This window comes from Cyprinodon tularosa, unplaced genomic scaffold (assembly GCF_016077235.1).
Source record: "Cyprinodon tularosa strain WSP-4 unplaced genomic scaffold, ASM1607723v1 ctg272, whole genome shotgun sequence".
NCBI lineage: Eukaryota > Metazoa > Chordata > Actinopteri > Cyprinodontiformes > Cyprinodontidae > Cyprinodon > Cyprinodon tularosa.
Window position 1 is genome coordinate 975845 of NW_024038977.1, and position 23362 is coordinate 999206.

Consider the following 23362-nt stretch of genomic DNA (forward strand, 5'->3'; position numbering starts at 1 on the left):
TTCTCCCGCTCGTCTGCCTTGCATTCATAGTGAGACATTCACACCGATGCATCCTCGAGGTTTTATTTTCCTGATTTCTCCGCTGGCCAACCCAAAAGAACAGTAGACTGTCTTGTTGCCACTTCACTGCCCCTCTTCCGCACCTGTAATGCGATCCACATTAGCATCCACAACAGCCTGGGAAACTCCTGCTGTCTGGGCAGAGAGGACTGAGCGCAGAGATAAGCTCACTCTGTAATGAGTGTTCAGCCTCTGTTGGGCAGGAAAAAAGGAGAGAAAGGCCCTTCAGGGCTGCAGTGTGAAATTGGTAGCAAAACAGGTCATAAGCATGTATTATTCAGAAACTCAGCCGCTGTGACCAGCACTGTTGTAGCGATGTGATGGCTTCCTGATGGCTAATATTTATGCTACACTTCACCTCACATTGTGCCCCTACTGCCACAGCCTCCTCCAAGCCCTTTATGTTGTAGTCCACCCTCAGAGACTGGCACTGGCTTTTAGGGTGGAGTGTGAAAGAAAAGTTCTGGCTGCAGAGGAATAAAGGTGCAAACAAAGAAACGTAGGTATATATTTACAATACAATGAAGGTTCCAAAAATAGTTCCTAAATGATCCCCTTAAGGTCTTTAGAATAATAATGATATTCTATTGGTAATTGGGGTTTTTTCTTCAGAAATGGAAATTAAAATGAAACTGCACATGGTGTTAACAACCGTTTTACTGCTATGCAAAGATACCTTCAGCAAGAATTTGGTTTCCCAAAAAGAGACGAGGTTTGAAAATATTTCTGAGCAAACTAGCAATCATCATTTTTTAAATTAATTTGTGAAATTGGTTAAATCTTTTTTTCCAGTCAGAGTAAAAGCTTTATTTAATCACACACTGCATTCTGGAGAAACAATGTTTAGTGTCAAATAATCCTAAATCTCAGAACAACTGAATTATTTTAGATGTGAAAATAATAAATCAGCAGAGTCTCAATATATTTTCTATTTCCGATACAATACCAATATTACAGCTTTGATTATTGACTAATACCATATTTTGTAGTGTGACATAATAGAAAAGGCTCGATGAAGTCATGTTACTCAAACAGTGATCGATGGGTAACAACATTAATGTATGAGATCAACTGACCCGTTTATGTACCGATCGGCTGCATGAACTATCGGCATGTTTAGATCAGTGATTTTAGATGCATGCAAATTTATTTCAAAACTAGTTTTTTTGCTTGATATTGAATCAGGTCCCTAATATAAATAGCAATCAAATTCAATATATTATATTGAAAGAAGACAACCTAAAAGCTTTTTGGTTTAATAAGATTTCCTGAAGATCACCAAATGTGGTTTACATTTTTTTTAAACCATGTAATGTAGCTGAAAAGCTCCCCAAGACATTTGAAGGTGTTGGGAGCTCCAATAAACCCAAGCATTTGGTTTCAGCATTTCAGTTTAGAAGCCTTATTGATTGATCCTTCCAGTTCGATGTTTTTCCTCATCATCCACCAAGAAAAAATAATGTCTGCTCCTTACCGTTTTACCAAGTTGCTTCCATTTTCTTAGTATACCAGAACATGCTCAGTCACTTTGGGAAGTTTTTCCTATTTCAGTGCCGGTGGGTGTGTTTTCAGGGACACACCCCTTACCCAAATAGTGATGGAGCATGTTCTGGTCCGTTTGGAGCCTTATAGAAGAAGGTATTAAAAAGGGCCATTTACAAGCAGCAAATTTTAATGGAATACTCTAAAAGTTAGCTGAGCTGGAAAATTCAAAAAAAAGGAAAAAGAAAAAAAAACACTGGACTTTGTTTTCCAAGGCTGAAAACATTTCGCTTCCCATCCAGGAAGTTTTCTCAATTCAAAATGTCTTTTATAGAGTGGCCCAAACAAAAGCCTTGTTATGCCTTAGAAAACATGCAAATTGAACCGAAAAAACAGGTCCATGTCTTAATAATGGGGAGTCGTCGAGATCGTTGTTGGACGGGCTAAAGAGGCGAGATATTTTGATCCGCTGCATGGCGATGAAGATTGAGATGATAGGACCTTTAGTTTGCTCCATCCACATAGCAGAACAACTCAGGAGCTACTTCCTTTTTTACTTCAAAATAAGATTTGTAAGAGTTATAAGGCTCAAAAAGCTCTTTAACATCTAAAGTAGGGATAAATGATACTGGAATTTTGGACGATAATTTGTAACTGTATTTGCAGATATTTTTTTTCCACATACACCTACTTCCAAATGTTCTCTCATTACTGATGTTAGTTTATCTGTTTCTGAAACTTTAAAAGACACCAATATTTTCACTTCAGCATCTCCTGCTGCAGACTCATGCATGCTTTGGGCGCCTGTGACCTGCTGGTGTTGTTGTAACCCCCGCTTTGTCGCTACGACGATGCCTTTTATATCAGGGTTAGAGTCAGCCAATAGGATAACATGCTGATATCAGCACACAGAAGGCTGCACCCCCAGGATCAACACTGCAGAGCATAAATTCAAGGAACATAACGGGTTTCTGATTTTAGATTGAGGAGTTGCCTTTTTTTTATCACCTTAGGGACATTTTGCCAGACTTCATTTTGAATACATGAAAAACAAATTTGCACTAAAAAACACCTGACCTGCTGTTGTTTGCGGTCATATTTAAACATGTTGGCACCATTTTGAGTTCACAGGTGGAAATTAACAACAATCCTCTTGAATATTTCTGCCTAAATGAATTGTGGGACAATAATCTCGCTCTGTGAATGACTTAATGGAGAGTATCTTTTTCCAAGAGAGATAAAAAGAAGCTCCTGAAGCACCTGCCTTTAAGAGAATTGGACCCGCTCTTATCTTAGCGATTGAGATACTACCAGGTCGTTTCACTCAATGAGAAACCTTTCTAAGCAATAAACCCTATTCAGCTATAACCTATATGCCTTCTGTCGTTTTTCTGCTTCTTCTAAACTCTATTGCTGTTGCTATACCTTCACCAGAAGATATGGCAACAGCATACATACCACACAGCTCTGAAATATATATATTTTTTGCCTTCTGCTTTTAATCCTCCATTCTGTAACAACCCATCTACAGATATTGTTATTTTTTATAAAGAAGAGATTTAGAGTTTTTGTCCTTTTATGTTTTAAATCACGAATATTCCCCGGCATCTATAAATGTATGTTTTAATCTATAGGTGATGGGAGAAAAAAACGCCTACACTATTTCAGTGGGTGGAAGTAACTTTGACCTTACTCACGTGTTAAATTCAAAAGGATCTCGTTGTAGCCATGACAGTAATTTATTTACTTATAACCAGTTTAAATAATATTTAGGGAAAAAAAGGCTTTGCTAAAAAGAGTTAATAATGATTAGCTCAACAGAAAATATATGTTACTATCTGATCCAACTTTAAGGATCACATGAACAGATTAACAAAATATATAAACCTTTATAAATTGTGAGAATGCACTTGAAAAATGTGTGATTTTTCAGTATTAATGAGTAAGGCTGGGTATTTACGGTCCTGAATTGATTTGAGTTTGATTAATACAGTTCTAAATCGAATTATTTCGATTTGATCTGTTTTTACAATCATGAAAGTGGTTCAACTGTGTTTCAAAAATACAGACAGTTTAAACTTGAGATGTGAACAAAACTGTCTCAAAAGTGCAAACTTGTTTGTGAAAAGTGAAAAAGTGAAGCCTCACTCCAGCAAGAAGACGTGACACAGTGGGGACACAGCAGACATGCATGAGCTGCATTATCTTCACTGCACAAACCATATTTGCAGCGTTGTCTGTAACAACTACAGGGTGTTTGCTGTTCAGCCCCCATTTGTTAATGTCTTCAGTCAACCTATTGGCTATATTTGCAGCTGTCTGTCGTGAAGTATTTTAAGCGATCTTTCCTGCTCAGTTGAATGTGAACGTCACGCGCGTCGCTATAAATCTAATCGATCTCATTCCCTAGACATTGATTTGGCAAAAATGTAAAGGAATCGATTCAAAATCGATTAAATCGTTTTTTTTACCCAGCCCTATTAATGAGGGGATTTTGATTTGTCCAGAGTAACTGTTCCTCTGATCCTAAATCTAATAGTTTGATTAATTTAGGGCCAACTTAACTTAGTGGTGCACCATGCAGACCATTTGTTAGCAAACACATATATAAAAAATATTATACATATTCCTGACAGGTTTGGATTCCAATTAGGGGTGTGCAAAATAATCGTGATGATGATGCATCGTGATTCTAATTTTCGTGATCTACTGCATCGATTCTTGATGCCAAGAATCGATTATTAATTTTAAAAAATGAATAAATAAAATTGCATGAATGGTTGGCGAACATCAGCCAAAAACAAGTGTAATACAACTTCCAGTCCAGTCGATGTCGCTGCAAATGTGTTGACGCACGCTGCCTTGTGTCACAAGCATTTCCGGCTGTGGGATACTGTGCCGAGTCATTCAAAAACAAAACATGGAGGAAAAAATATTGCAATGCATCGCAATAATTCAAGTATCGTGATGCATCGTGATAGAATCGCATCGTGGCCTGTGAATCGTGATTCGAATCGAATCGTGACTTCTTTGGCAATACCCACCCCTAATTCCAATCATACTTTTTTTCTTCATTGAAGTAATATAATGCTTGGTTTACTCAGTTAAATCTGATGGACAATCTCTAAAAGAGAGGAAATATTAGGGTGATGGTAAAGAGGCCTTCCAACGTAACATCAGAAATAATTCACAAAATAATTCACAGAAATGACAGAGGAAGCATGCAGAACGCTGAGAACCAATTAAAAACTGGGTTATATTGCTTTTAATGACGTCAGATATCTTTGTATTAATTATTGAGGAACATTCCTACCCGTTGCCTTTTAAGTGAACAAGTCTTCCAGCTTTGATCGTTATTGTGCATATTTCCTCATCATAAACTAACTCGTTTTTTTATTCATGGCTTAATCTTCCCCTAGTATGAATCATTTTGAGCTGAACTGTTTATCCAAACTAAGACTGGATCTTTTTCTCATGGATTCCATTGCTATAGTATTCACTAACTTAATAGTTACATTCGTGGTCATGTTGAAAATAGGAATTCTCCCTGTGCAGGTCTGCAGGCATGAAAGTTCTCATCTTCGGTGTTGAATGTTCCTGTGGTTCACCTCTGAAGAAATATGGCTTCTGGAGTTTAAAGTGTCTTCTGTTTGACCACGATGACTACTCTAAGACTTTAGCTTCCACTTAGCCTCTTCATTTTGTGATTTAACAATGCCCCTGGTGCCGACACTTAACCTCTGTGACCACACCTAACAGCAGCATCATTACTGTGCTGGCTGCCCAGTTGACCTGTCTTCTCCAGGCTGCACTCGCTTTTTTATGGAGTTATTTTAGGCCTATATATATATATATATATAAAACTTTGGAGAGTGCTATCCGGTTAAAAAGATAAATCAGTAATTTACTCTCCCTCCCTGAGCAGACTTGAAGTCTTTCTCATCCTGCGCTTTTAAACGGTTTCCTCTGGTTTGCAGTGAACACATAGCGACCGGCTTTTCTTTTATCCACAGCCCACTAACGGCGCTTTCATGCCACAAGAAACTAACCCTGAGAAGAGGAGCAAAATGTAAAAAAAATCCAGCATGGGTGCCATAAACATTCTGCCTATTTGTGCATGTTTTTTTTTTTTTTTAAATTTAGTGAATTTTATTTGAAGATGAAAAGGTTCTCTTTTTAAAAACACAAAGTGGTCACCAAGAAATCCCTTTAAATCCTTTGCGTCCTTTAAACCCCTTCATCCTTTGTTGTGCCACTAATTGGCCAGTTGTTCACTTTACTTGTTTACTAAGAGTTTGAAAGCAAAGACTGTGACTCAGCTTTAGTGTAATTAGTTTATAGTCACATGATGATTCCTATCTAAACGTGGATAGAAGGTTAAGATTCTTTGTAATTGTTTTGAGCTTGTTTGTTTTTTGGACCGGTAATTGGCACGAAGCTTATCAGGCTCCGATTGGTCACACTTGACCGCTCAAAGGAGTCGGTAACCAAAGACTGCTGATGAAGAAAAGCTGCAGCTTGATGCGACCTCTAGCAGACTCGTCTGACGCGAACTGCACTTTTATCTCGGACTCATCCGACCGAACAAACAGTTAAACCTCTGCGGGTAGCTGTGCTTCAAGCAATGCCTTTCTTCTTTTGACTTTTCTCTCTATGCTTTCTGGAAAAGTTTTGAGGGCTGGATAATGCAAGAAAAAGAAAAGAGGAGGAGAAATGTTAGTATTCACAGATGAAACTGTGTGGTTGAGTAGGTATCACATATGTCCGTCTCTCCACTCACATTTTTTCTCTCTGTTTGCTCGACTTTCCATCCTTTATGCCCATCATTCATTCAGCTGTTCATTAGTCCAATCATTCTGCCATTCTCCTATCCATCCATGCGTCTCTCTGTCATATATTAGTTTGTTTGTTCACCCATCAACCTGCTCACTGATGGAGGAGTTTATGATTATTTTATTTACAACAGACTCTCAACATTTAAACTAAATATTCAGCATGTTTGTGATAATACTGCATTTGACCTATTTTCGTTCAGAAGTAGACTTACAACTCTTCTAATTTCAGTCTGGAATTTAGACCTGAAAATATGTGGGAACCCCGATTTGAATAAAGAACAGTCAGAGCAGTGAAGGTCGAAATGGGCGAAGGAGAAGGCTTTGAAATCCAATGCTGATAAATTGCTGGGTGTTTGACTGTGCCAGGCATAGAGGATTGTATTGATTTCCTTTCCTCCGTGTGTATATATGTTTACGTGAACGAGTATGATGGTCAAAAAAGAAACGAGAGAGGGAGGGAGAGAAAGCAATATTGTGTTTCGTTTAAAAATCTATATGATATCTCGTTACAGTCTTATGATTTTCTTTGGCATCGGGGTTAGTGGAGCAGAAGCGAAGCTGCTGGGTGGTATGATGAATGTTCTTTCCTGTCTCAGATAACCATCTCATGCTGTAGTTGTTCACGGAGGAAAGGAGAAACTCTACTATTTTCATGTGTACCTGCCGCCTGCTGAGTTTAGGGCCTGATCAGATAGCTCCGCAAATGGAAGGTGAAAAACTTCCAAAACGCCACGATTTAGAGCAAACTTTAGCTTTTACTTTTTACTTAAAAACTACTCAGCTGTGCTCTTTTACATCATTTTCCATTTTATGCACATGATGTTGGGATTTATATGTTGTAGGTTGAAACATCTCCCTTTTTTCATTTCCAAAGAGAAGCTTTTTAAAGAGAATTTAGCATAAAAACAGCGCAGGCTGTCACCTGCAGCTACGGTGGGGATTATAGCCCACGCTTACAAAAGGTTAACCCCATTCTCACACCGTGACAGCAGGCATTGGTTTTAACCTTTAAACCCAATTCTCCTTTCGGTCGCTGTCTAACTGGAGAAACATACAGAGTCTTATGACTTTTTTCCAATTATCCACTGTGAGGGTTTCTTTTTTTACTTTTGCTCCGTAGTCTCACACCATAACTGCAGCAGATCTCACAGTCTCTGTTGCTGTGGTCTCAGTGGGCCGATCCTTTGTCTTCAACACATGGGGGAGCAAGATAAGATTGGGGGGTTAATTATCAAAACCAGATGAGGTTAGAGAGCGTTCCCTGTCTGCACTATGTCTCCTCAGCATGAATCCCATCTTTAACTCTTTTAGCCTTTTCTGGATCAAGTGGAGTTGATCAGTGCCATTATTTGCCTCTATTTCCACTGCATTTACTGGAGTCAATCCAGATTACTAGTTTATAAATGTTCATTTAGGAAAAAAATTTTTTATCCTTGTCTGTTTGATTACGTTTTTCGAAGGAAAGTGCAAAACAATTAAGATTTGTTTAACATTTTCCTCATATTTTGAACCATCTTAGTTTAAGCCCCTTTACAGCTCATGTTTTTTTATTATCATAATCTCTATATTTGAAAAGAAGGGCTTAGATTATAAATAAATATACATATCATAGACTGTTATAAACATTATTGGGTTTACCCTGTTCTGTCTCAGAGCGTTATCACTGGGAAATAACCGCAGACTTTAGAAAACTGCCCCGTAAATCTATAAGAACCTTTTGTCCCGTCAGGATTACTGCAATAAACATAAAAGTCTGCATCAGCAAGATCTTTCGCAAGATTTTCGCTTTGATGAAAGTGACTTGGGATAAGTTGTAAAGTTTCAACACTCTGGCAGAATCAGTGGTTCTATGTCTGGTTGTGCAACTGGAACACCCAACTTCCCCCCTACCCGCACTGAGTTTAGATAAACCTCCTTATTTAATATCCTACATCCCATGGAACAGTATTATAAAGTTATATAATGAAGGTTAATAGTTAACGCTGCAGTATTCTACAGTGGACTAGAAGTGAAAATGCTTCAATTTTCAATTACAAGAAAGTTTCAAACATCCATTGGATGCTTTTCTCTTAGCTTGCAGCTTCTCATCGATAACAGCTGGGCGGAGTTTAGTCATTATCAAATAGGGCTAAAAAAATTTATAGAATTAATTTAATAATTGAAATAATCGTCAACTAATTTATTACTAGATTCATTCTTAACCGGAGTGTAGAAACTCTAAAACTTGTCTTAAGCTGACAGAGCAACACACCCTTGAGCAGCACTTATACCAAAATTGTAAAAAAATAAATAAATAGTATATATATATATATATATATATATATATATATAAAAAAACATTTTGCATTTAAGATGAAAATCTTTTTCATCTTAAGTGGAAAAGTTTGAGTTTCACCTGGTTTAATTTAGTAAAATTTCTTCAAGGAACCTTTGGCTTTCCATTTATTAATCAAAAACATAATTGACAGATTAATCAAGTTTTAAAATAAGCATTAGTTGCAGCCCTGCTATCAAACCCAGCTGGAGCTGCTTACAAACATGCGTCTGATGCTCAGCATGGCCAGTATATTCTGTTCCCTGGTAGCTTTATTACAAACATAAACCCCTACAGGTTAACAGCTAGATTGTAAATTTTATACATCAAAATAGCTGGAAGGTTTCTTTCATGGCGTTCGTACTCTACGTCACAAATGGGCTTTGTTTTTTGACAGAAAATAAGATATCTGCCCTTAAAAACAGCGATAGCGGGGTCAGCATTTCTAGCTTATTTGACGCTGACAATGCTGACACAATTTTATTAACAGTGATTGTCAAAAAATCAATGATTTAGATGCGTTTTATTCATGGAGCGTCTAACAGGTCGAGATAATCATTGATACTAAAGATGGTGCAGCTTCATACCAAACTGTGCTGGATTATTTCTCTATTCTTTATCACATTCACAGGATTGACATTTCTGTGAAAGCAGCTCTGATATTTTTGCAGTGACCCAGCTCTCCCTGTCATCCTGTCAGTCGACCTCCAGAGTCTCACGGTGGCAGAGAACACAACCTAGAAACATTCACTGTCAGTAAGGCGGAAGAAGAAAACAGCATAGTCTGCTGTTCTAATGTTGCCAATTGACTGGGTGCCAGTTCAGGACAGGCAGCCTGCAGCTGATTCCCGAGTCACTTTGTCTCCTCCTTTATGACTTGGCTTCTACTCCATGTCTCATCTCCTGCTGTGGGAAATGCTGAGCAGAACCAGAAGGAATGGGTTGTGTTTCTGATCGCAGTCAGGAGCTACAGGCTTGACGGGTGTTTATTGACACTACAGCTGAGAGCTTTTTGCTGGAGATCCGACTTAAAATTTGTTCAAGAATTTTTAGTCTGATTGTGAAAAGAAACTTATTTCCCAGATATGCTTGTATGTTCTTTCTATATTGTCCCCTTTTTCTTTTAATACCTACCAAAAATTATTTTTAATGAATCAACACCAACCACATATTCTGTCTTTAGACATGCAGCAGTGGTAACCAATGAAAAATCAGCAGGGTCCAAATAAAGAAAATCATCAACCAGTAAAGGTCCAGAGACATTTTTAATTATAATCCTTTACTTTAAACAGAATTTAACACTGAAAAAAGGCAGGTGCTTATGCATCCATGTTATACATTGAATTTTTAAATAAAAAAATACTAAACAAAAAAAAGTTTTTTCCATTTTAAAAACTAAATAGTTTTTGAAGTAGAGAACAACAATCTTTCAGTTTAGTATATAGACAATTTCATGACTCACTTGTTTTTCTGAAACACCTGAACTGACCGTTTGTTTTTGTTATGGCTTAATGAGAGAAGGGGGCTGTACGCTGCCCTGCAAGGGTTTAAACCTTCTCAAGCACATTTCAAGGTGCTCATTTGTGAGTGTGCATCGATATTATGGTCATGGTGGGGAATCCTGCTTCACAGCAAACATACTCAAACAGTGCAGGGTCATCTTTGAGCACGCCATTTCTCATCATCTTCTCCTTCTTTCCCATCGCCAGGTTTGCCTGCTGTGTCTGAAAGTAGCAGCAGCAGCAGCAACCCAGACTGACAGCAGCTCATTGGCTCATTTGTATCACGTGGAGCCGCTCCGGAGGGCTTTACCATATTAACAGGAGAAGCTGCGCAAGTGACGTTTAGACACTGTTGCTGTAATTTATAAATGTTTTAAATCAGGTTGGGTCCGGATTAGCCAGCAGGTGGGTCCGGATGCAGACCCCGGTCTGCTAATCCATGGTCTCTGCTGTATAGGACCCATGGAAGAGGGCTATTATTTTTTTCAGAGACTGATTGGCTGTTTGAAAGAGTTTGGAGAGATGGATGAAATAATTGGCAGAAAACGTGACACAGAATAGAGGTAGAAAGATGAGGGATATTGTGGGGGGGGGGATGGATGCAGACGGCCATTCTCATTATTGTCATTAAAGCAGCCCTTGATGCTGAGGGTAGAAGGACGAATGGTGGAGCGATAGAAATAGGAGAGGCAGGAGCTGTGCGAATGAAGTGCTGAGCTTTATTACAAAGTGCCTGCAAGCCTCCTCTCTTTTTATCTCTATTCATCTTTGATGTGCTATTAATGACTTTTTTCCCTTTGAGTCATTGCTCAGGTCTGCTGCCTTGGGAATCTCCTCAATGCTATAAATCGGTAATATAGAGCACTGAGTGCAAAGAAGTCTTCCTATATAATTATGCGTCACTTCTTCAGCTTGGAGAACAATTTTTTGCTGTGTGTTTTGCTTTTTTAGATCCAGGATTCCCTATCCACAGAAGGGCCTCTGTTGCTGGATCTGAGAGAGGCCTGGTCTGTGTCAAGAGCGGCTGAGTTAAGGAGGGCTGTCAATACGGCTGCTCTCAACCAGCGCCTCGATGAGGGAGGAAGCTTCCTGCTGAGCCAGGCTCAGAACAGGAGAGAACAGGGGGTCTTTGTGTGGAGAGGGAAACCTCACCCACTACTCTGAAATTATACTCAAAGCTGAGAGGGGTGCTTTGTAATATGCAGAAATCATAAACTGTATCCAGACTTGGCCTGAACGGAGAAGAAATCGATCCTTTTTGTAGATTACATGTCAGAAAAAACGATCGACTTTTTGGCTCCTGGCTGTTAAGGATTGAGGAAACCTCCTTTTTTCCCAGCATTCCAGCCATTCCAGTAGATCGGTATTCCCTGGTCCCATGTTGCAGAAATTCACAATAAATGATGGAAGGCAATGTAGTGTTGGGAAAGGTGCTTTTTTTTCAAACCAAGAAATGGCTAAAGATGGGAAATCCACCAACAGCTCCCAGTTTTCCAATCTGTCTCGCTCGACTCGTGGTGAAAGGAGAAAGCGAGAGAAAGAAAAAGAGAGTGCAAGGCAGCATATCTGGAGCCATTATGCTCTGTACTCCCAAACCTTTCATGGCTGCTGGGAGATGTGGATTTGGGACACAGGTAACGGCCCATACTTATCAAACCGACAACCTCATTTTCTCGCTGGTGCCTCGGTGTGGGGGTTCCTATTTTTCAAGCACAACTGGGCGGCTGCAACACCGGCACGCCTGAATAGATTAGACCTCTCACACTGTTATGTGGTTTCAGACTCCTTACTTCCTCCTTTAATAATACTCCTCATAAAGCCTGCAACCATGCAGTAAAACAAAGTACTGTTGTTAGCCAGAGATGTACCTATTGCAATTTACTGAGCTGATTTCATTTTTTTTCTCCCATTTTCTCTAATCATAGAATCGCTGTTCTTTGGAAATGGAAAGTTTTCCCTCTAATCGGCATTGACGGGATGATTATATGGTCAAAATGAAAAATCTGATCTTTTCTCTTTGATTCGCTTCGATTAGCCTTCAGGAGAAAGTAGATAAAGGTTAGGTACACAGGCTATGATGCATAATAAATTCCTTATTTTTAATTCAGATCTACCATTTCTATCAGGTTATTTGCTGCACTTCATTATTCTGCGTGTTATAGTCGGCTGAAACAATTAGTCGGATTAACTGTACTCCATAAGCATCCAAAAACACAAACGTTATAATATATGGGCTAATTTCATCACATAAATATATATATATATATATACACAACTTGAGATAACCCGGTATGCTTTTGATATAAACATGCTCCTTTTATTTCATTTTGAATATCAGATAATGTTTGTGTTTTGGTTCAGGTGTAACTTCTTGGTCTCCTCTTTATCTTTTTTGTGGGGGTGGGTGTCATTTTTTCTATAATGTTTAGGTTTTTGTTCTGTGCTCAATGTCCCCCCCTAGAAAAAAAAACAAAAACAAAAAAACATAAATTGATAAATGACTACACAATATCACGGAAGTTCAAAAGTGTAGTGTCTACCTTTTTAACAGAGATCATTTTAAATAAAATGGATAAGTGATTATTAATAGATTTTTGAAAAGATCTATCAACTGATTTATTCGTTTTGCTGCAGGAAGCCTTTTTATGAAGAAGTAGATAAGCAAAAACTGTAAAATAAATAAATATTCTCCATCCAGACCTCCTCATGTAGGTATTTTTTTTTACCTATATCTGATTCTGTAACTAAATAAATAAATCTCCAATTAGTGACCTTTCATATTATTCAGAAAAAGGTAAACATAATTGATTAAATAATCCTTAGCAGCCTAATTTTAGCGTAAATTATTGAAAAAATCTGCCTATCTGGGATAGAAGGTTGTTCTTCTTACTGGCTGGTAACCCTCGGATTAAGACTGGTTTTGTTTCCATTGAGGTCCAGGAGCAGCAAACTAGATCTTTACTCTTATTTAGGAGTCATTATGAATTAGCTTGTCCAGTTTAGGTGAGTTTTTTTGGATCTAAAGAAGGCTTATAATCATATCCCATATGTCTTTGTGTAGCATCAGTCAGCTGGGATGTGAGGCGTCTCCTCCAATTCAAAGGCTGTAGAGACGGCAGACAGTGCTGCAGATGGCGTTGCAGGAGGACAGAAAGGAGGCTTCCGATTGGTCAATTCTACACCCACTCTTCACTATGCTTATTTCCTGTTTGGTACCTAACGGCAGAAACTCTGGCTGTAGTGCCGTCCACAACGCCTGGCACACCTCGGACTCTATCCCCGTAACCGTGCAGGATGCAAGTTTTTAGCTCTGTGCGACGGTCTGTTGTTTTGCACCCAAAGCCAAAACATGCTGCGCCACGGCCAGTCTTTAGGGAACACTCACAAGTAAAACTGTGTCGTCTGGCATTGGATGAGGGGTTGTAGATGGGGAAGAAGCTCGTCCAACCGACACACTGACACCCACAATCCTAGCTAGTTTGTGATTGTCTGTCTTGCGTTGTGGCATGGAATAACACAGCACAGACTACGCTTCAAAATTGGGCATAAATAAAAAAATATCTGCGTCATACCTGCGACAAGGTCACTGCGACACGCTGCTGTGGGAGAATGACCAGTCCATTAGGAAGGAAACACTTGTAAGGATAAAAAGGAGACGGATAAGGATGGTGGAATGCCTTCCTTCGTTATGGTCATATCCCTCTGGGTAGGGGAGCCAATAACTGCTCAGGGAGTTTTATAAACCTTCTTACTTGGGCACACCTTGAGAACTTCCAAAATAAGTTGGACTAAGCAGCTGTATAGAGAGAGGTCTGTCCCTCTTCTGCTCAAATTATATTTAGATAGAAAAAAAACTGGACTTAGCAGGTTATATTTGAACTGAAAATCTTGCGTCTGCCAATGTGACCCTAACTGGTGCCTCTCTACCACTTTTAAAACCTAACATGCTGATGGATGTATCTTTACTATGAAGAAAACTGACTAAACGAAAAGGGAAACTAATGATGTGGGGTTTGGTTTTCATTCTCCAGTGCAAAGTATATCCCTTGTGTATCGTTGATCTATTATGATGGTACGTTTTTATTCCTACCACCCAGAACGGCACATATCTGTAAGTTTAAACTGGTTTTATGTTTTCTTCCGTCTTCTGCTGCAGATGTTGATTTTCCTTCTGCTTTTAGATGTACGTGAGCCTCCGCCCCGTTTGAGCTGTCACTCATTTCTTCTCTAGGTGTTCATTAGAAATACATTTTCAAGACCCACAATTCCGAACGTCGTTAGTAGCAGAAGCCTAACTTTTTTCCTCACATTGAGATAAAAGTTGAACTCTAACTTAAGTCTATCACAATAATGCTGTCAGTCAAAGACGAGCCGCTCTCCCATTGTGATGTTGGCCCGTTCTGGCTCATTTAGTGACAGTTCAGGCTAGTTAACCTTTTGATATTAGCCAAAGGCTCAGGCTTCCCCTGGCCTTAATGAAACTGCGTTCGGTTAAAGTTGAAGAGAGAGGGGAAATCTAAACTTGACATTTTTTTTCTCTAAATAATTTGAAGCAGCGTAAAAGAAGACATAATTTTATTGAGTAGGTTTCCTTTGGTTTCCTGCTGGAGATATTTGGGGAGGTTCTGTTTAGTGTTTTTTTTTTTTTTTTTTTCTCCCAGCTGATGAAACATTTCAACAAAATATTTGTTCAGTCTTTGAGTTGTGGGTCCATCATTGATTAAACTTCCCATGTTTAGACATCTGGACTTCGATCACTCCTGACAACATTCACAGTTTGGGGTTCCTGTGTGTCGGCGTGTTTGCCTTCTGTCTCTGGTTTGTGAAATTGATAACATTTTTGTGGGAAATAGATCTAAGAGGGAGATAATGGGGATGTTGTGCGAAGGCAGGTAGCCTGCCATTATCCTTTCCTCACTCCTGCGTTTTACTGCCCTGATCTCATGACAGTGGATGTTTTGTCTGCAAATTGGAGTCCAGTGTTTTCTGTTTCCGTCCAAAAGTCGAGGTAAAGCTCAGTCGGTGGTTTTATGATGAGTATAAAAGGGAGTTAAAGGTGGTTATTTCCCCTCTGGTTGGATGGTCCGGGTTGCACCAGTTTAATGCAGTCTGGGAAAGTTTCAAACTAATTTAGCCACTCGTCCTTTAATCTGTCAGTGAAATTTGGGGTGAAATTCATTTGAAAATATGTTGCAAATATTTTAAAATTTAAAATAATTCAACAACAAACTCTGTAAACCAGAGTGCGGTAAAGTATATAACTTTGACATGATCAGTGTGTAAGAAACTGGGGTACTGCAGGAAACTTGGAGGCCTTTAAGTTTCCTTCCAGACTGAAAAAGAGCCAAGCGTGGGCGGAGAGGCTCTTCCCATCTAACACACCCACAGCCTCCGCAGCATGAAGCAGAGATGATGAAGGATGCCACCCTCCCTCTGGTTTGCACAAGTGAAGAACCCCTCTCGCTGTTGCTAGAGTCTATCTCCATCTGCTAGGCTCGCCATCACTATAATAGATTCCCAGCTCTGTGTGTACAGAGGAGCGCCTGCTCCGGGTCTATTGATCTCCTGGAATCAGCTGCTTGCCTCATTATAATTTAAAACTGCTCAATTACTGCAGGGAGCTGCAGCTAAATATATGTTGAGCTACTCCTGGGCGTGCTGAACTACAATCTTTGCTGCTCTGCATCCACATTTATTGCATGAACAGATTTAATAAAGTAACCCTGGCTGAAATTTCGCTTCTCCTGCAAAAGTAAAATGTTAATGCAGGAGCTTCTCAGTAAATCAGAAAAGGGTTGGAAATGATCATTTAATCCAGTAAACCTGTTTATCCTGTAGATTCATTACAAAAGCTCGGCTCATTGGCTCTGATGTCTCTCATCTTCCACTTGATAATGTGGTGAAGCAGAGGTTTTAATACCAGATACAAACCGGTAGCACGATCCGTACCATCGGCTCATTTCCACATGTGCAACCAGATATACATCCAGATCGCCTTGTTAAAAAGACCTAAATAGTGTTTTTCCCTCCTTGAAAAACGTGCTAAAATATATGTTAAAGGTCAATAATGTATTTCATGAGAAAATAGATGCAAATAGATCCTACGCTATTTCCAGGAGCTAATTTTTTTGGCTTTGGATTTAAACATAAATCGAGTCTTTTTTAGTTTGATGATTTCCTTTTGTGTTAACATTGTGGTATATAGTGCGTAATCTAAAGAAAGAAACAAGTCAAATGCAGATAAACATGGTTTAATCATATCTTGCCGGACCAATGATGATGTCAGAGAAGCTGTCAAGCATCAAAATTGTCTCAAAAAAAGTCATAATTTTTTTTTTTTATATTTGTATTAGTATTCTTTAGTGAATTAAGGATAGAAATTAGTACTTTTGGTACCATAATTACATTATTTATGATGACCTGGATGAATCTCTGTTTGCATATGCTCAAATTAGCTGATTGAACAGACTGGGTAGTGACAAAAAGGTCTTAAATTCAGGCCCTCAGGTTCCATTTTCCTGCGTTTTAAATGTGTGACCGTTCCACCAGGCCTGAATCAAATGATTGTAGCAACCACCAAGAGCTCCACAGTTCTGTCAATCACCTATTTATTAAGGTCAGATTTGTTGAGGCAGAAAAGCAGAACAACACACTGTAGCTCAGGAGGGTTTGATGACCAATCAGGCAATAGGGCAGGGTAATTTCACCAAAGTCCTGAATCCATTCGATTTTGATTCATAGAGTTCTAAATTGATTAATTTCGATTCAATCTGTTTTTACAATAATGAAAGTTTTTCAACTGTGTTTCAAAATGCTTATGTATTTTATTTTTGTTTGCTGGTCAGCCCCCATTTGTTAATGTCTTCACTCAACCTATTGGCTATATTTGCAGCTGTCTGGCTTGAATAATCCTCGCATCTCATAGCACGAGATGCGAGGCGCCACTCGTTATCAATGTAGTGGGAAGTCAGCATAATTTCACATATCCAACACATTATCTTTAGCTGTTTTAAATCCAAAATGGTTCCAGACTTCAGTTGGGTCGTGGGTCAGCATTTGCACACGCCTGCTCATTTGAATGTGAACGTCATGCACGTCACTATAAAACTAATCGATCTCATACCCTACACATCCATTTTGCAAAAATGTAAAGGAATCGATTTAAAATCGATTAAATCGATTTTTTTACTCAGCCCTATCAGGCACAGTAATATCCTTGGTTATTAAACCTTTTTTTGGTAATTAAGTGGAATTCAGCATGTTCTACTAGAAAATGGAATCAGCAGCTGTAAAATGCTCCGTTAGACAGCCATGTTAACTTTGGATAAATATAATGGAGCAATATGAACAGATTTGGGGCATGTAACAGTGAGACAGTAGAGGGTTGTGGGGGTGTCAAAAGTTTAGGGAAATAAATAAAATATATAGCGCTTTTTATCGGCTTTTATATCTTCAAAATTAACCCGAATATCTTCCTGAAATCTCTGTTTAAGAATCTATATGAGCCTGAGATTAAGCTGCTAAAATAGAAGTCCTTTTTTACTTTTTTCTAATAGAAATTCAACTGTAGATCAAGTGTGGGTGATAAAAAGAAAATAATTTTCCGTCCACTTTCATACCATATCGTCACGGTAACGGTCTGTGCATTATCCCCCCCCCCCCCCCCCCCCCCCCTCTCTCTAGAACCCACACCAGGGGACTCAATGTAGGGAAATGATCACGAGTCGTTTGAAAGGCGAACAATTGCCTTAGTATTGCTCATCGCTTTCACACTCCTCCTGGTTTCTCTTCCCCCTCAGAGACGTGACATTTTCTTAGAGAAGTGAAGGCATATTTTTAACTGCCTTAAACACTGAGCCACCTATTACGCTCCATGCTTTGCATTATTAAAATATCTTCATAAACCTTGTAATGTTTTTTTTTTTTTCCCAGCTCCACCCAGTCTCTGCAGAACTGATAATTGGTGTTATTTATCTAAACAATACCACTTTAGGGGGACTTTTAGGGTGGGAGAACTTGAATAATGGATGAGGACAAATGCAAAGGAATTGCACTTCCTGTGTCTTTGGTGCGATCCGCTTTGGTGCGGTGTTTTCATTTATGCTGGGGGGGGGGGGGAATTTTGAGCACGTTTGAGAGTGTTTACCCCGTCGCTCTACTCTGTACTTATAATAAAGCAAGACGTGACATTAACTTGCCAGGAAGGCTCGCCTGGGTTAAATTTGTCAGCTCCTTTTACCAGATTCCACTGGGGCTTGTGGTTTCCATAATAAAAAGCCTCATGGAGGCTCTGGGATGGAACAGACTTCACTGCCTAAAAGATGCAATGAACAAAATGATGTTTTGCTTCGGGAACATTTGGTTGAGTGCTCGGATCATTTAGAGTCCAGAAATACTGATTTATTTCCAGAGTGCGCTCCAAAATATCCGGTTGGAGTCGATGACGTTTTGGGTTTTAATGTGTTTTGGTTCAGACTGGAAATAAGAGTTTTTTAGAGTTGGAGCTCTTTACTTTTTGGGGGTTCTGTCATAAAGTGGACATGTTGGAGCTTTTTAAACATCTTATTCAGTGGCAGGAAGGTTGGGGAAATTTAAATTGGCTATTATAAGATTTTAAGCAGAGATACAGCAGTCGATCAGACAACTTTCCCTCATTTACCTCAGATCTGGGATCATTAGTCAAATATAGTTAAATACTTCAGTATATGTTTTTCTTTATCCAATGAATGTAAAAAAAAAAAAAATTAAAACCTCTTATGTTTAGAGTCCTTTTAAAACTTCTAGAAAATAACCTTTTGTTTTTAAAAAGTGTTTATGTGATAGTTCTTGGAGGTAAAACAAAAAAAAAAACATAATTAGTCTATTTCCTCTTCTCTGAAGTCAGATATTGCAGTAAATCAGAAATCGGTATCAACCAGCGAATAATCAGAACAACCTTTTATCCAGCCACTATTTCATGAAATGTTTACTTCCTGTTTTGTCCTTTTAAAAACTCCTCTTCCTCTCTTCTCCTCCAGGCTCAGCAGCCCAGCCCTTCGTCCCCTTCAGGTTCACGGTGGAGCCCCAGGACACGCTGGCCATCCGGGGGAACTCGGCGCTGCTCAACTGCTCGGCACACAGCGACGAGGACACGCCGGCGCGCATCGAGTGGAAGAAGGACGGCACCTTCATGAGCCTGGTTTCAGACGAGAGGCGGCGCATCCTCCCGGACGGCTCGCTGTTCTTCACGCACGTCGTCCACTCGAAGCACAACAAGCCCGATGAGGGCACCTACCAGTGCGTGGCAACCATCGAGAACCTGGGATCCATTTCCAGCCGCACGTCACGCCTCGAAGTAGCAGGTAAGGGGGTGATGAAATCCGGTTGCCTTAGGAAGGTTTGCTAATATAAACTCATCAGCGTGAATTCTGATCAAATTCTCAAACTTTTTCTCCATCTATCAATTCACTATATTTATATTAGAGGTGAATCAGAGCAGAAACAGACCATCAGATGGTTTCATGCTAATACTGACTGAGCATTATAGATCACTGAGGAGGAAAAAGTCCTAATGCTATTGCAGAAAACAACTTTATGCAGCTTTGTAGCTACAAAGTGGCCCAGTGGTAAAACATTCAAATCCTATTCAGTCCTATTCTGTAAAGGGTTCATATAATGCTGTTCTCATGGGAAGTTTCTGACTTACACAAACACATTTAGGAGGAAAAAAATCAACCTTACATTCTTTGAGGTTATAGTGATGGTAGAGGCAAGTTAATAAGAATTGTCTCCATAAATGCATCAAAGCATCAGTCCCTAACATCTAGAAATGAACTCATATAGGATTTTTAAAGCTTATTCTGATTATTTTTCCATCCGTTTAGCCGATCCCCGACATGCTTATTTGAGGGAGGCTGATTTTTGGTTCTACTTCCTCAATTTCTACAATAAAAATGCCAAAATGAATCTAAATCTACACAAATCAAAATAAACATTCATTAACAAATCAAACAAAACAATAACAATGGACAGCAAATAAAGGGAACATTAATGCATGAACCCTTGCGACTATGAGGCATAGCGACTAAAGACTGATCCCTCAGGATATTTTCAGCCCGATACAGATTATTTTGACAGCACTTTACCTAATGCTGCCAATATTTCTGGGCCTTTATTCCTCTATAGACACGATAAAAAATAACAAAATGATAAGTGTCACACAAGTCTCAGATTAAGCAAAAGTGAAAGATTCATTTAAAATCAAACAAAACGTTAAAGATGGATACCTAAAGCAGGGAACTGCTGAATGCACTAATGAATCGGCCAATGCATCCATGCGTGCATCGGCTGATACTGATAGAAGGAAAAAACGCAAATATTGGCCAGTAATGGCGAATATCAGTCTATCTCTGCTAACACTTAACTGATTTGCACTTCATTCATAATAATCTGTAGCCTGACGTAGTCCGACTCAATTCTAGGCAGAATATGAGTCTGCTCCATAGAGCTGTGATTATGGGGCGTGTTTCGAACGAACCAGGAAAAAAAATGCCTCTGCACTCAATTGGATAAATCTACAACCAATAAGAGCAACGGAGTGCGTGACGTATGTTAAGCGAGGCATAGTTGTTGTCCACAAAAATCAAAGCGTGCAGTTGCACGCCTATAATAAGAATATGAGACTTGATCGCGTTTCTCTGTTCCTCTTTTAAAATTAATTTGCTGTCGATATCTTCTAGAACAGACCTAATAGCGGAATCTACACACCTAAACTCTCCAGCGGCAGCCATTATTGTTGTCACCCAAGCGCGCATTGGTCACGTGGTTGATTACGTGACTGTTTGTCATCTGTCCATCATCGTATAAAGCCCGCCCTGACAATTTGATTGGATCGCCTGACAGTGGGCGATAATACTCGCGCTACTATGGAGCAGAGCCAGACCGAACTTCCCCGAACTCAAACTTAGTGGGCGGGACTAAGTTCGGAATGGCACCCAGGCTAAATAATCTGCTGGATAATGACTCTGTTGTCTGCATGTAAAGACAATTTTTAAGCTGCAGTTTTTACAATTTGGGTTTTTCTGGCTTCTTTATTGGAATAAAAAAAACAGGAACCATATCTTTAAGCTGTTTTATATATAGTAAGTGTAACAATTGTAGAATATGTGTAATTTAAATGCTTTTCATATTATTTTTTCTTCATAGATGGATGTTAAAGAGAATAGGAATAAAGTAAACTTTTAAGTTAGAAGAGAACTTTGTAAAGAAAAATCATAGTCATGCTGCAGCTTTACAAACATTCTGAAATAATCTCTAAAGTGTTTACTACTGCACATCTAGGGGATGAATGCAGCCTCACATAGCAGCTCTAAATAGAAAACTGGGGCTTTTCTTGTGTTTTCTTTTTTTTTTTTCTTCCTTCAAACCATTTATTTTATCTTTAATAAATTCCCTCACCTTGCCGGAGCTGGAATGTATTTCCTCACTGGATAAAAGCTTGTCAAAGGCTCTGTTTTTCTCATTGCTTCTCCCACACTGTGACCTCGCTCAGCTTGGAGACAGCCAGCCGGTGACGTTGGGATTATTAGGTGTTTCGAGTCAACTCATGCCCTGAAATTCAATTTGGAGCTGGAGAAGGCCCAGAATGCGTTTACTGTGAGCTTCCTGCTCCAGCAGGTTTAAGACACCCGAGAGAGGCCTCTTGTTGACAGTGAGGTTGTATATTATAGGCTTCTCAGACACCGAATCCCTGTGAGAAGTTTTTGTATCGACTCTGATTCATCGTCTTTTTACGGCTGTTTGAATTGTAACTCAATAAGACTCTATGTTAGAACTGCAAACATTGAAACAAAGGGGGTTTCTTTTATTACTTCAGTTGTTTAAATCTTATTTCAGGTTTTCTTCATTTCGTTACACTACAGTTCTTTTTACTGCTAGAGCACTGCTAGTTGTCCTGGGTATAAATGCTATCAATTTTCTACTAGAAGCATAAAACTGCTGGATTTTTAGAAACCAGGTTATAGAGGATGCTTAATCCTAAATGAATGGTGAATTTCCCCTCATTCAGTCAGAGTCAACATTAAACACAGGCTCTAAAAGGTTCATAAATACCCACTTATATTTGGTGCTATGTCTGTTTGCAAGTTGCGCTCATTGGCCTTCAATAAGCTTTTTAAAAAACTGTTTTGATATTTAACGTGTTAAATTTCTGGTGTCGGTGTTTTATGTTGAAAGTACAGCGTTAAATCTATTTCGAGGTGGATCATCCAAATAAGTGGTCCTCCTAATTGTCAATCATTCTGGTGATATGTTTACATAAGGCCGTCCTACATGCTCGTCTCTATTTTCACTTACCGGCGGTGAGTCTAACATAGTGGAAAAATTGCAAATCTTCTTTTGGAAAGTAAGCTTGTATTAGCGATACAAACAGCAAATTTTAAACAGTGTGCACGTGGAGAAATGGGCTCATGCACGCTATCGCACGTGTTTAATAGGCGTTCCCTCAAGGGAGTGAGTACAAGGTTGTGCATGTACTTATTTTTTAAAGAGAAGAGGGCGGGTCTTTTCATAAATTCACGAAAACCCTCCACTATACCTTTAATTCAGCACTTGTTTAGTGTACGTTTAACTATGGGTCAATTAGTTCTTACAATGAGTTGATTTTGATATTAGATTTCCAACCTATCTGTGAGCTCTTATCTTTTAAAATGCATGTGTTAATGACAACTATATATATATATATATATATATATATATATATATATATATATATATATATATATATATATATATATATATATATATATATATATATATATATATTCTGAGTCCCAGCTCCGTCATTGTGCCCACTTACTGATGGTGGTCAGAGTGGCGTCTCTGTACGGCAGCTTCTCAGTGTGCCCCACGGCAGCTGTTGTTACAAGGTTGCTCACCAGAATGAATGCGTGAGCAGGTGTTAGGTGTTAGTACTGGACAATAGGGGTGAAAAAAGTATTCCGATTAGTCATGATTAATCGATTGTTGAAATAATTGTCAACTAATCTACAATCTGATTAATCTTTAACTGGAGTATTGAGACTCTAAAACATGCCTTTTGCAGACAGAGCGTCCCACTTAGAGCAGTAATTATATCAAAACTGTAAAAAAAATTATATAAACATTTTGCATTTTGGTTCAAAAAAACATTT

At 39.0% G+C, this 23362-nt stretch overlaps 1 protein-coding gene across 13 annotated transcripts in view; it reads left to right on the forward strand.

The window, feature by feature from the left end:
* The window catches only part of neo1a (neogenin 1a), a 241761-nt gene that overhangs the window by 67415 nt on the left and 150984 nt on the right, over window positions 1-23362 (forward strand). For all 13 annotated transcript variants that reach the window (XM_038289805.1, XM_038289807.1, XM_038289794.1 and 10 more), the window contains exon 2: window positions 19211-19534. In XM_038289805.1, coding sequence (XP_038145733.1) covers window positions 19211-19534 — 324 coding nt within the window. The remainder of the gene's footprint in view (window positions 1-19210; window positions 19535-23362) is intronic.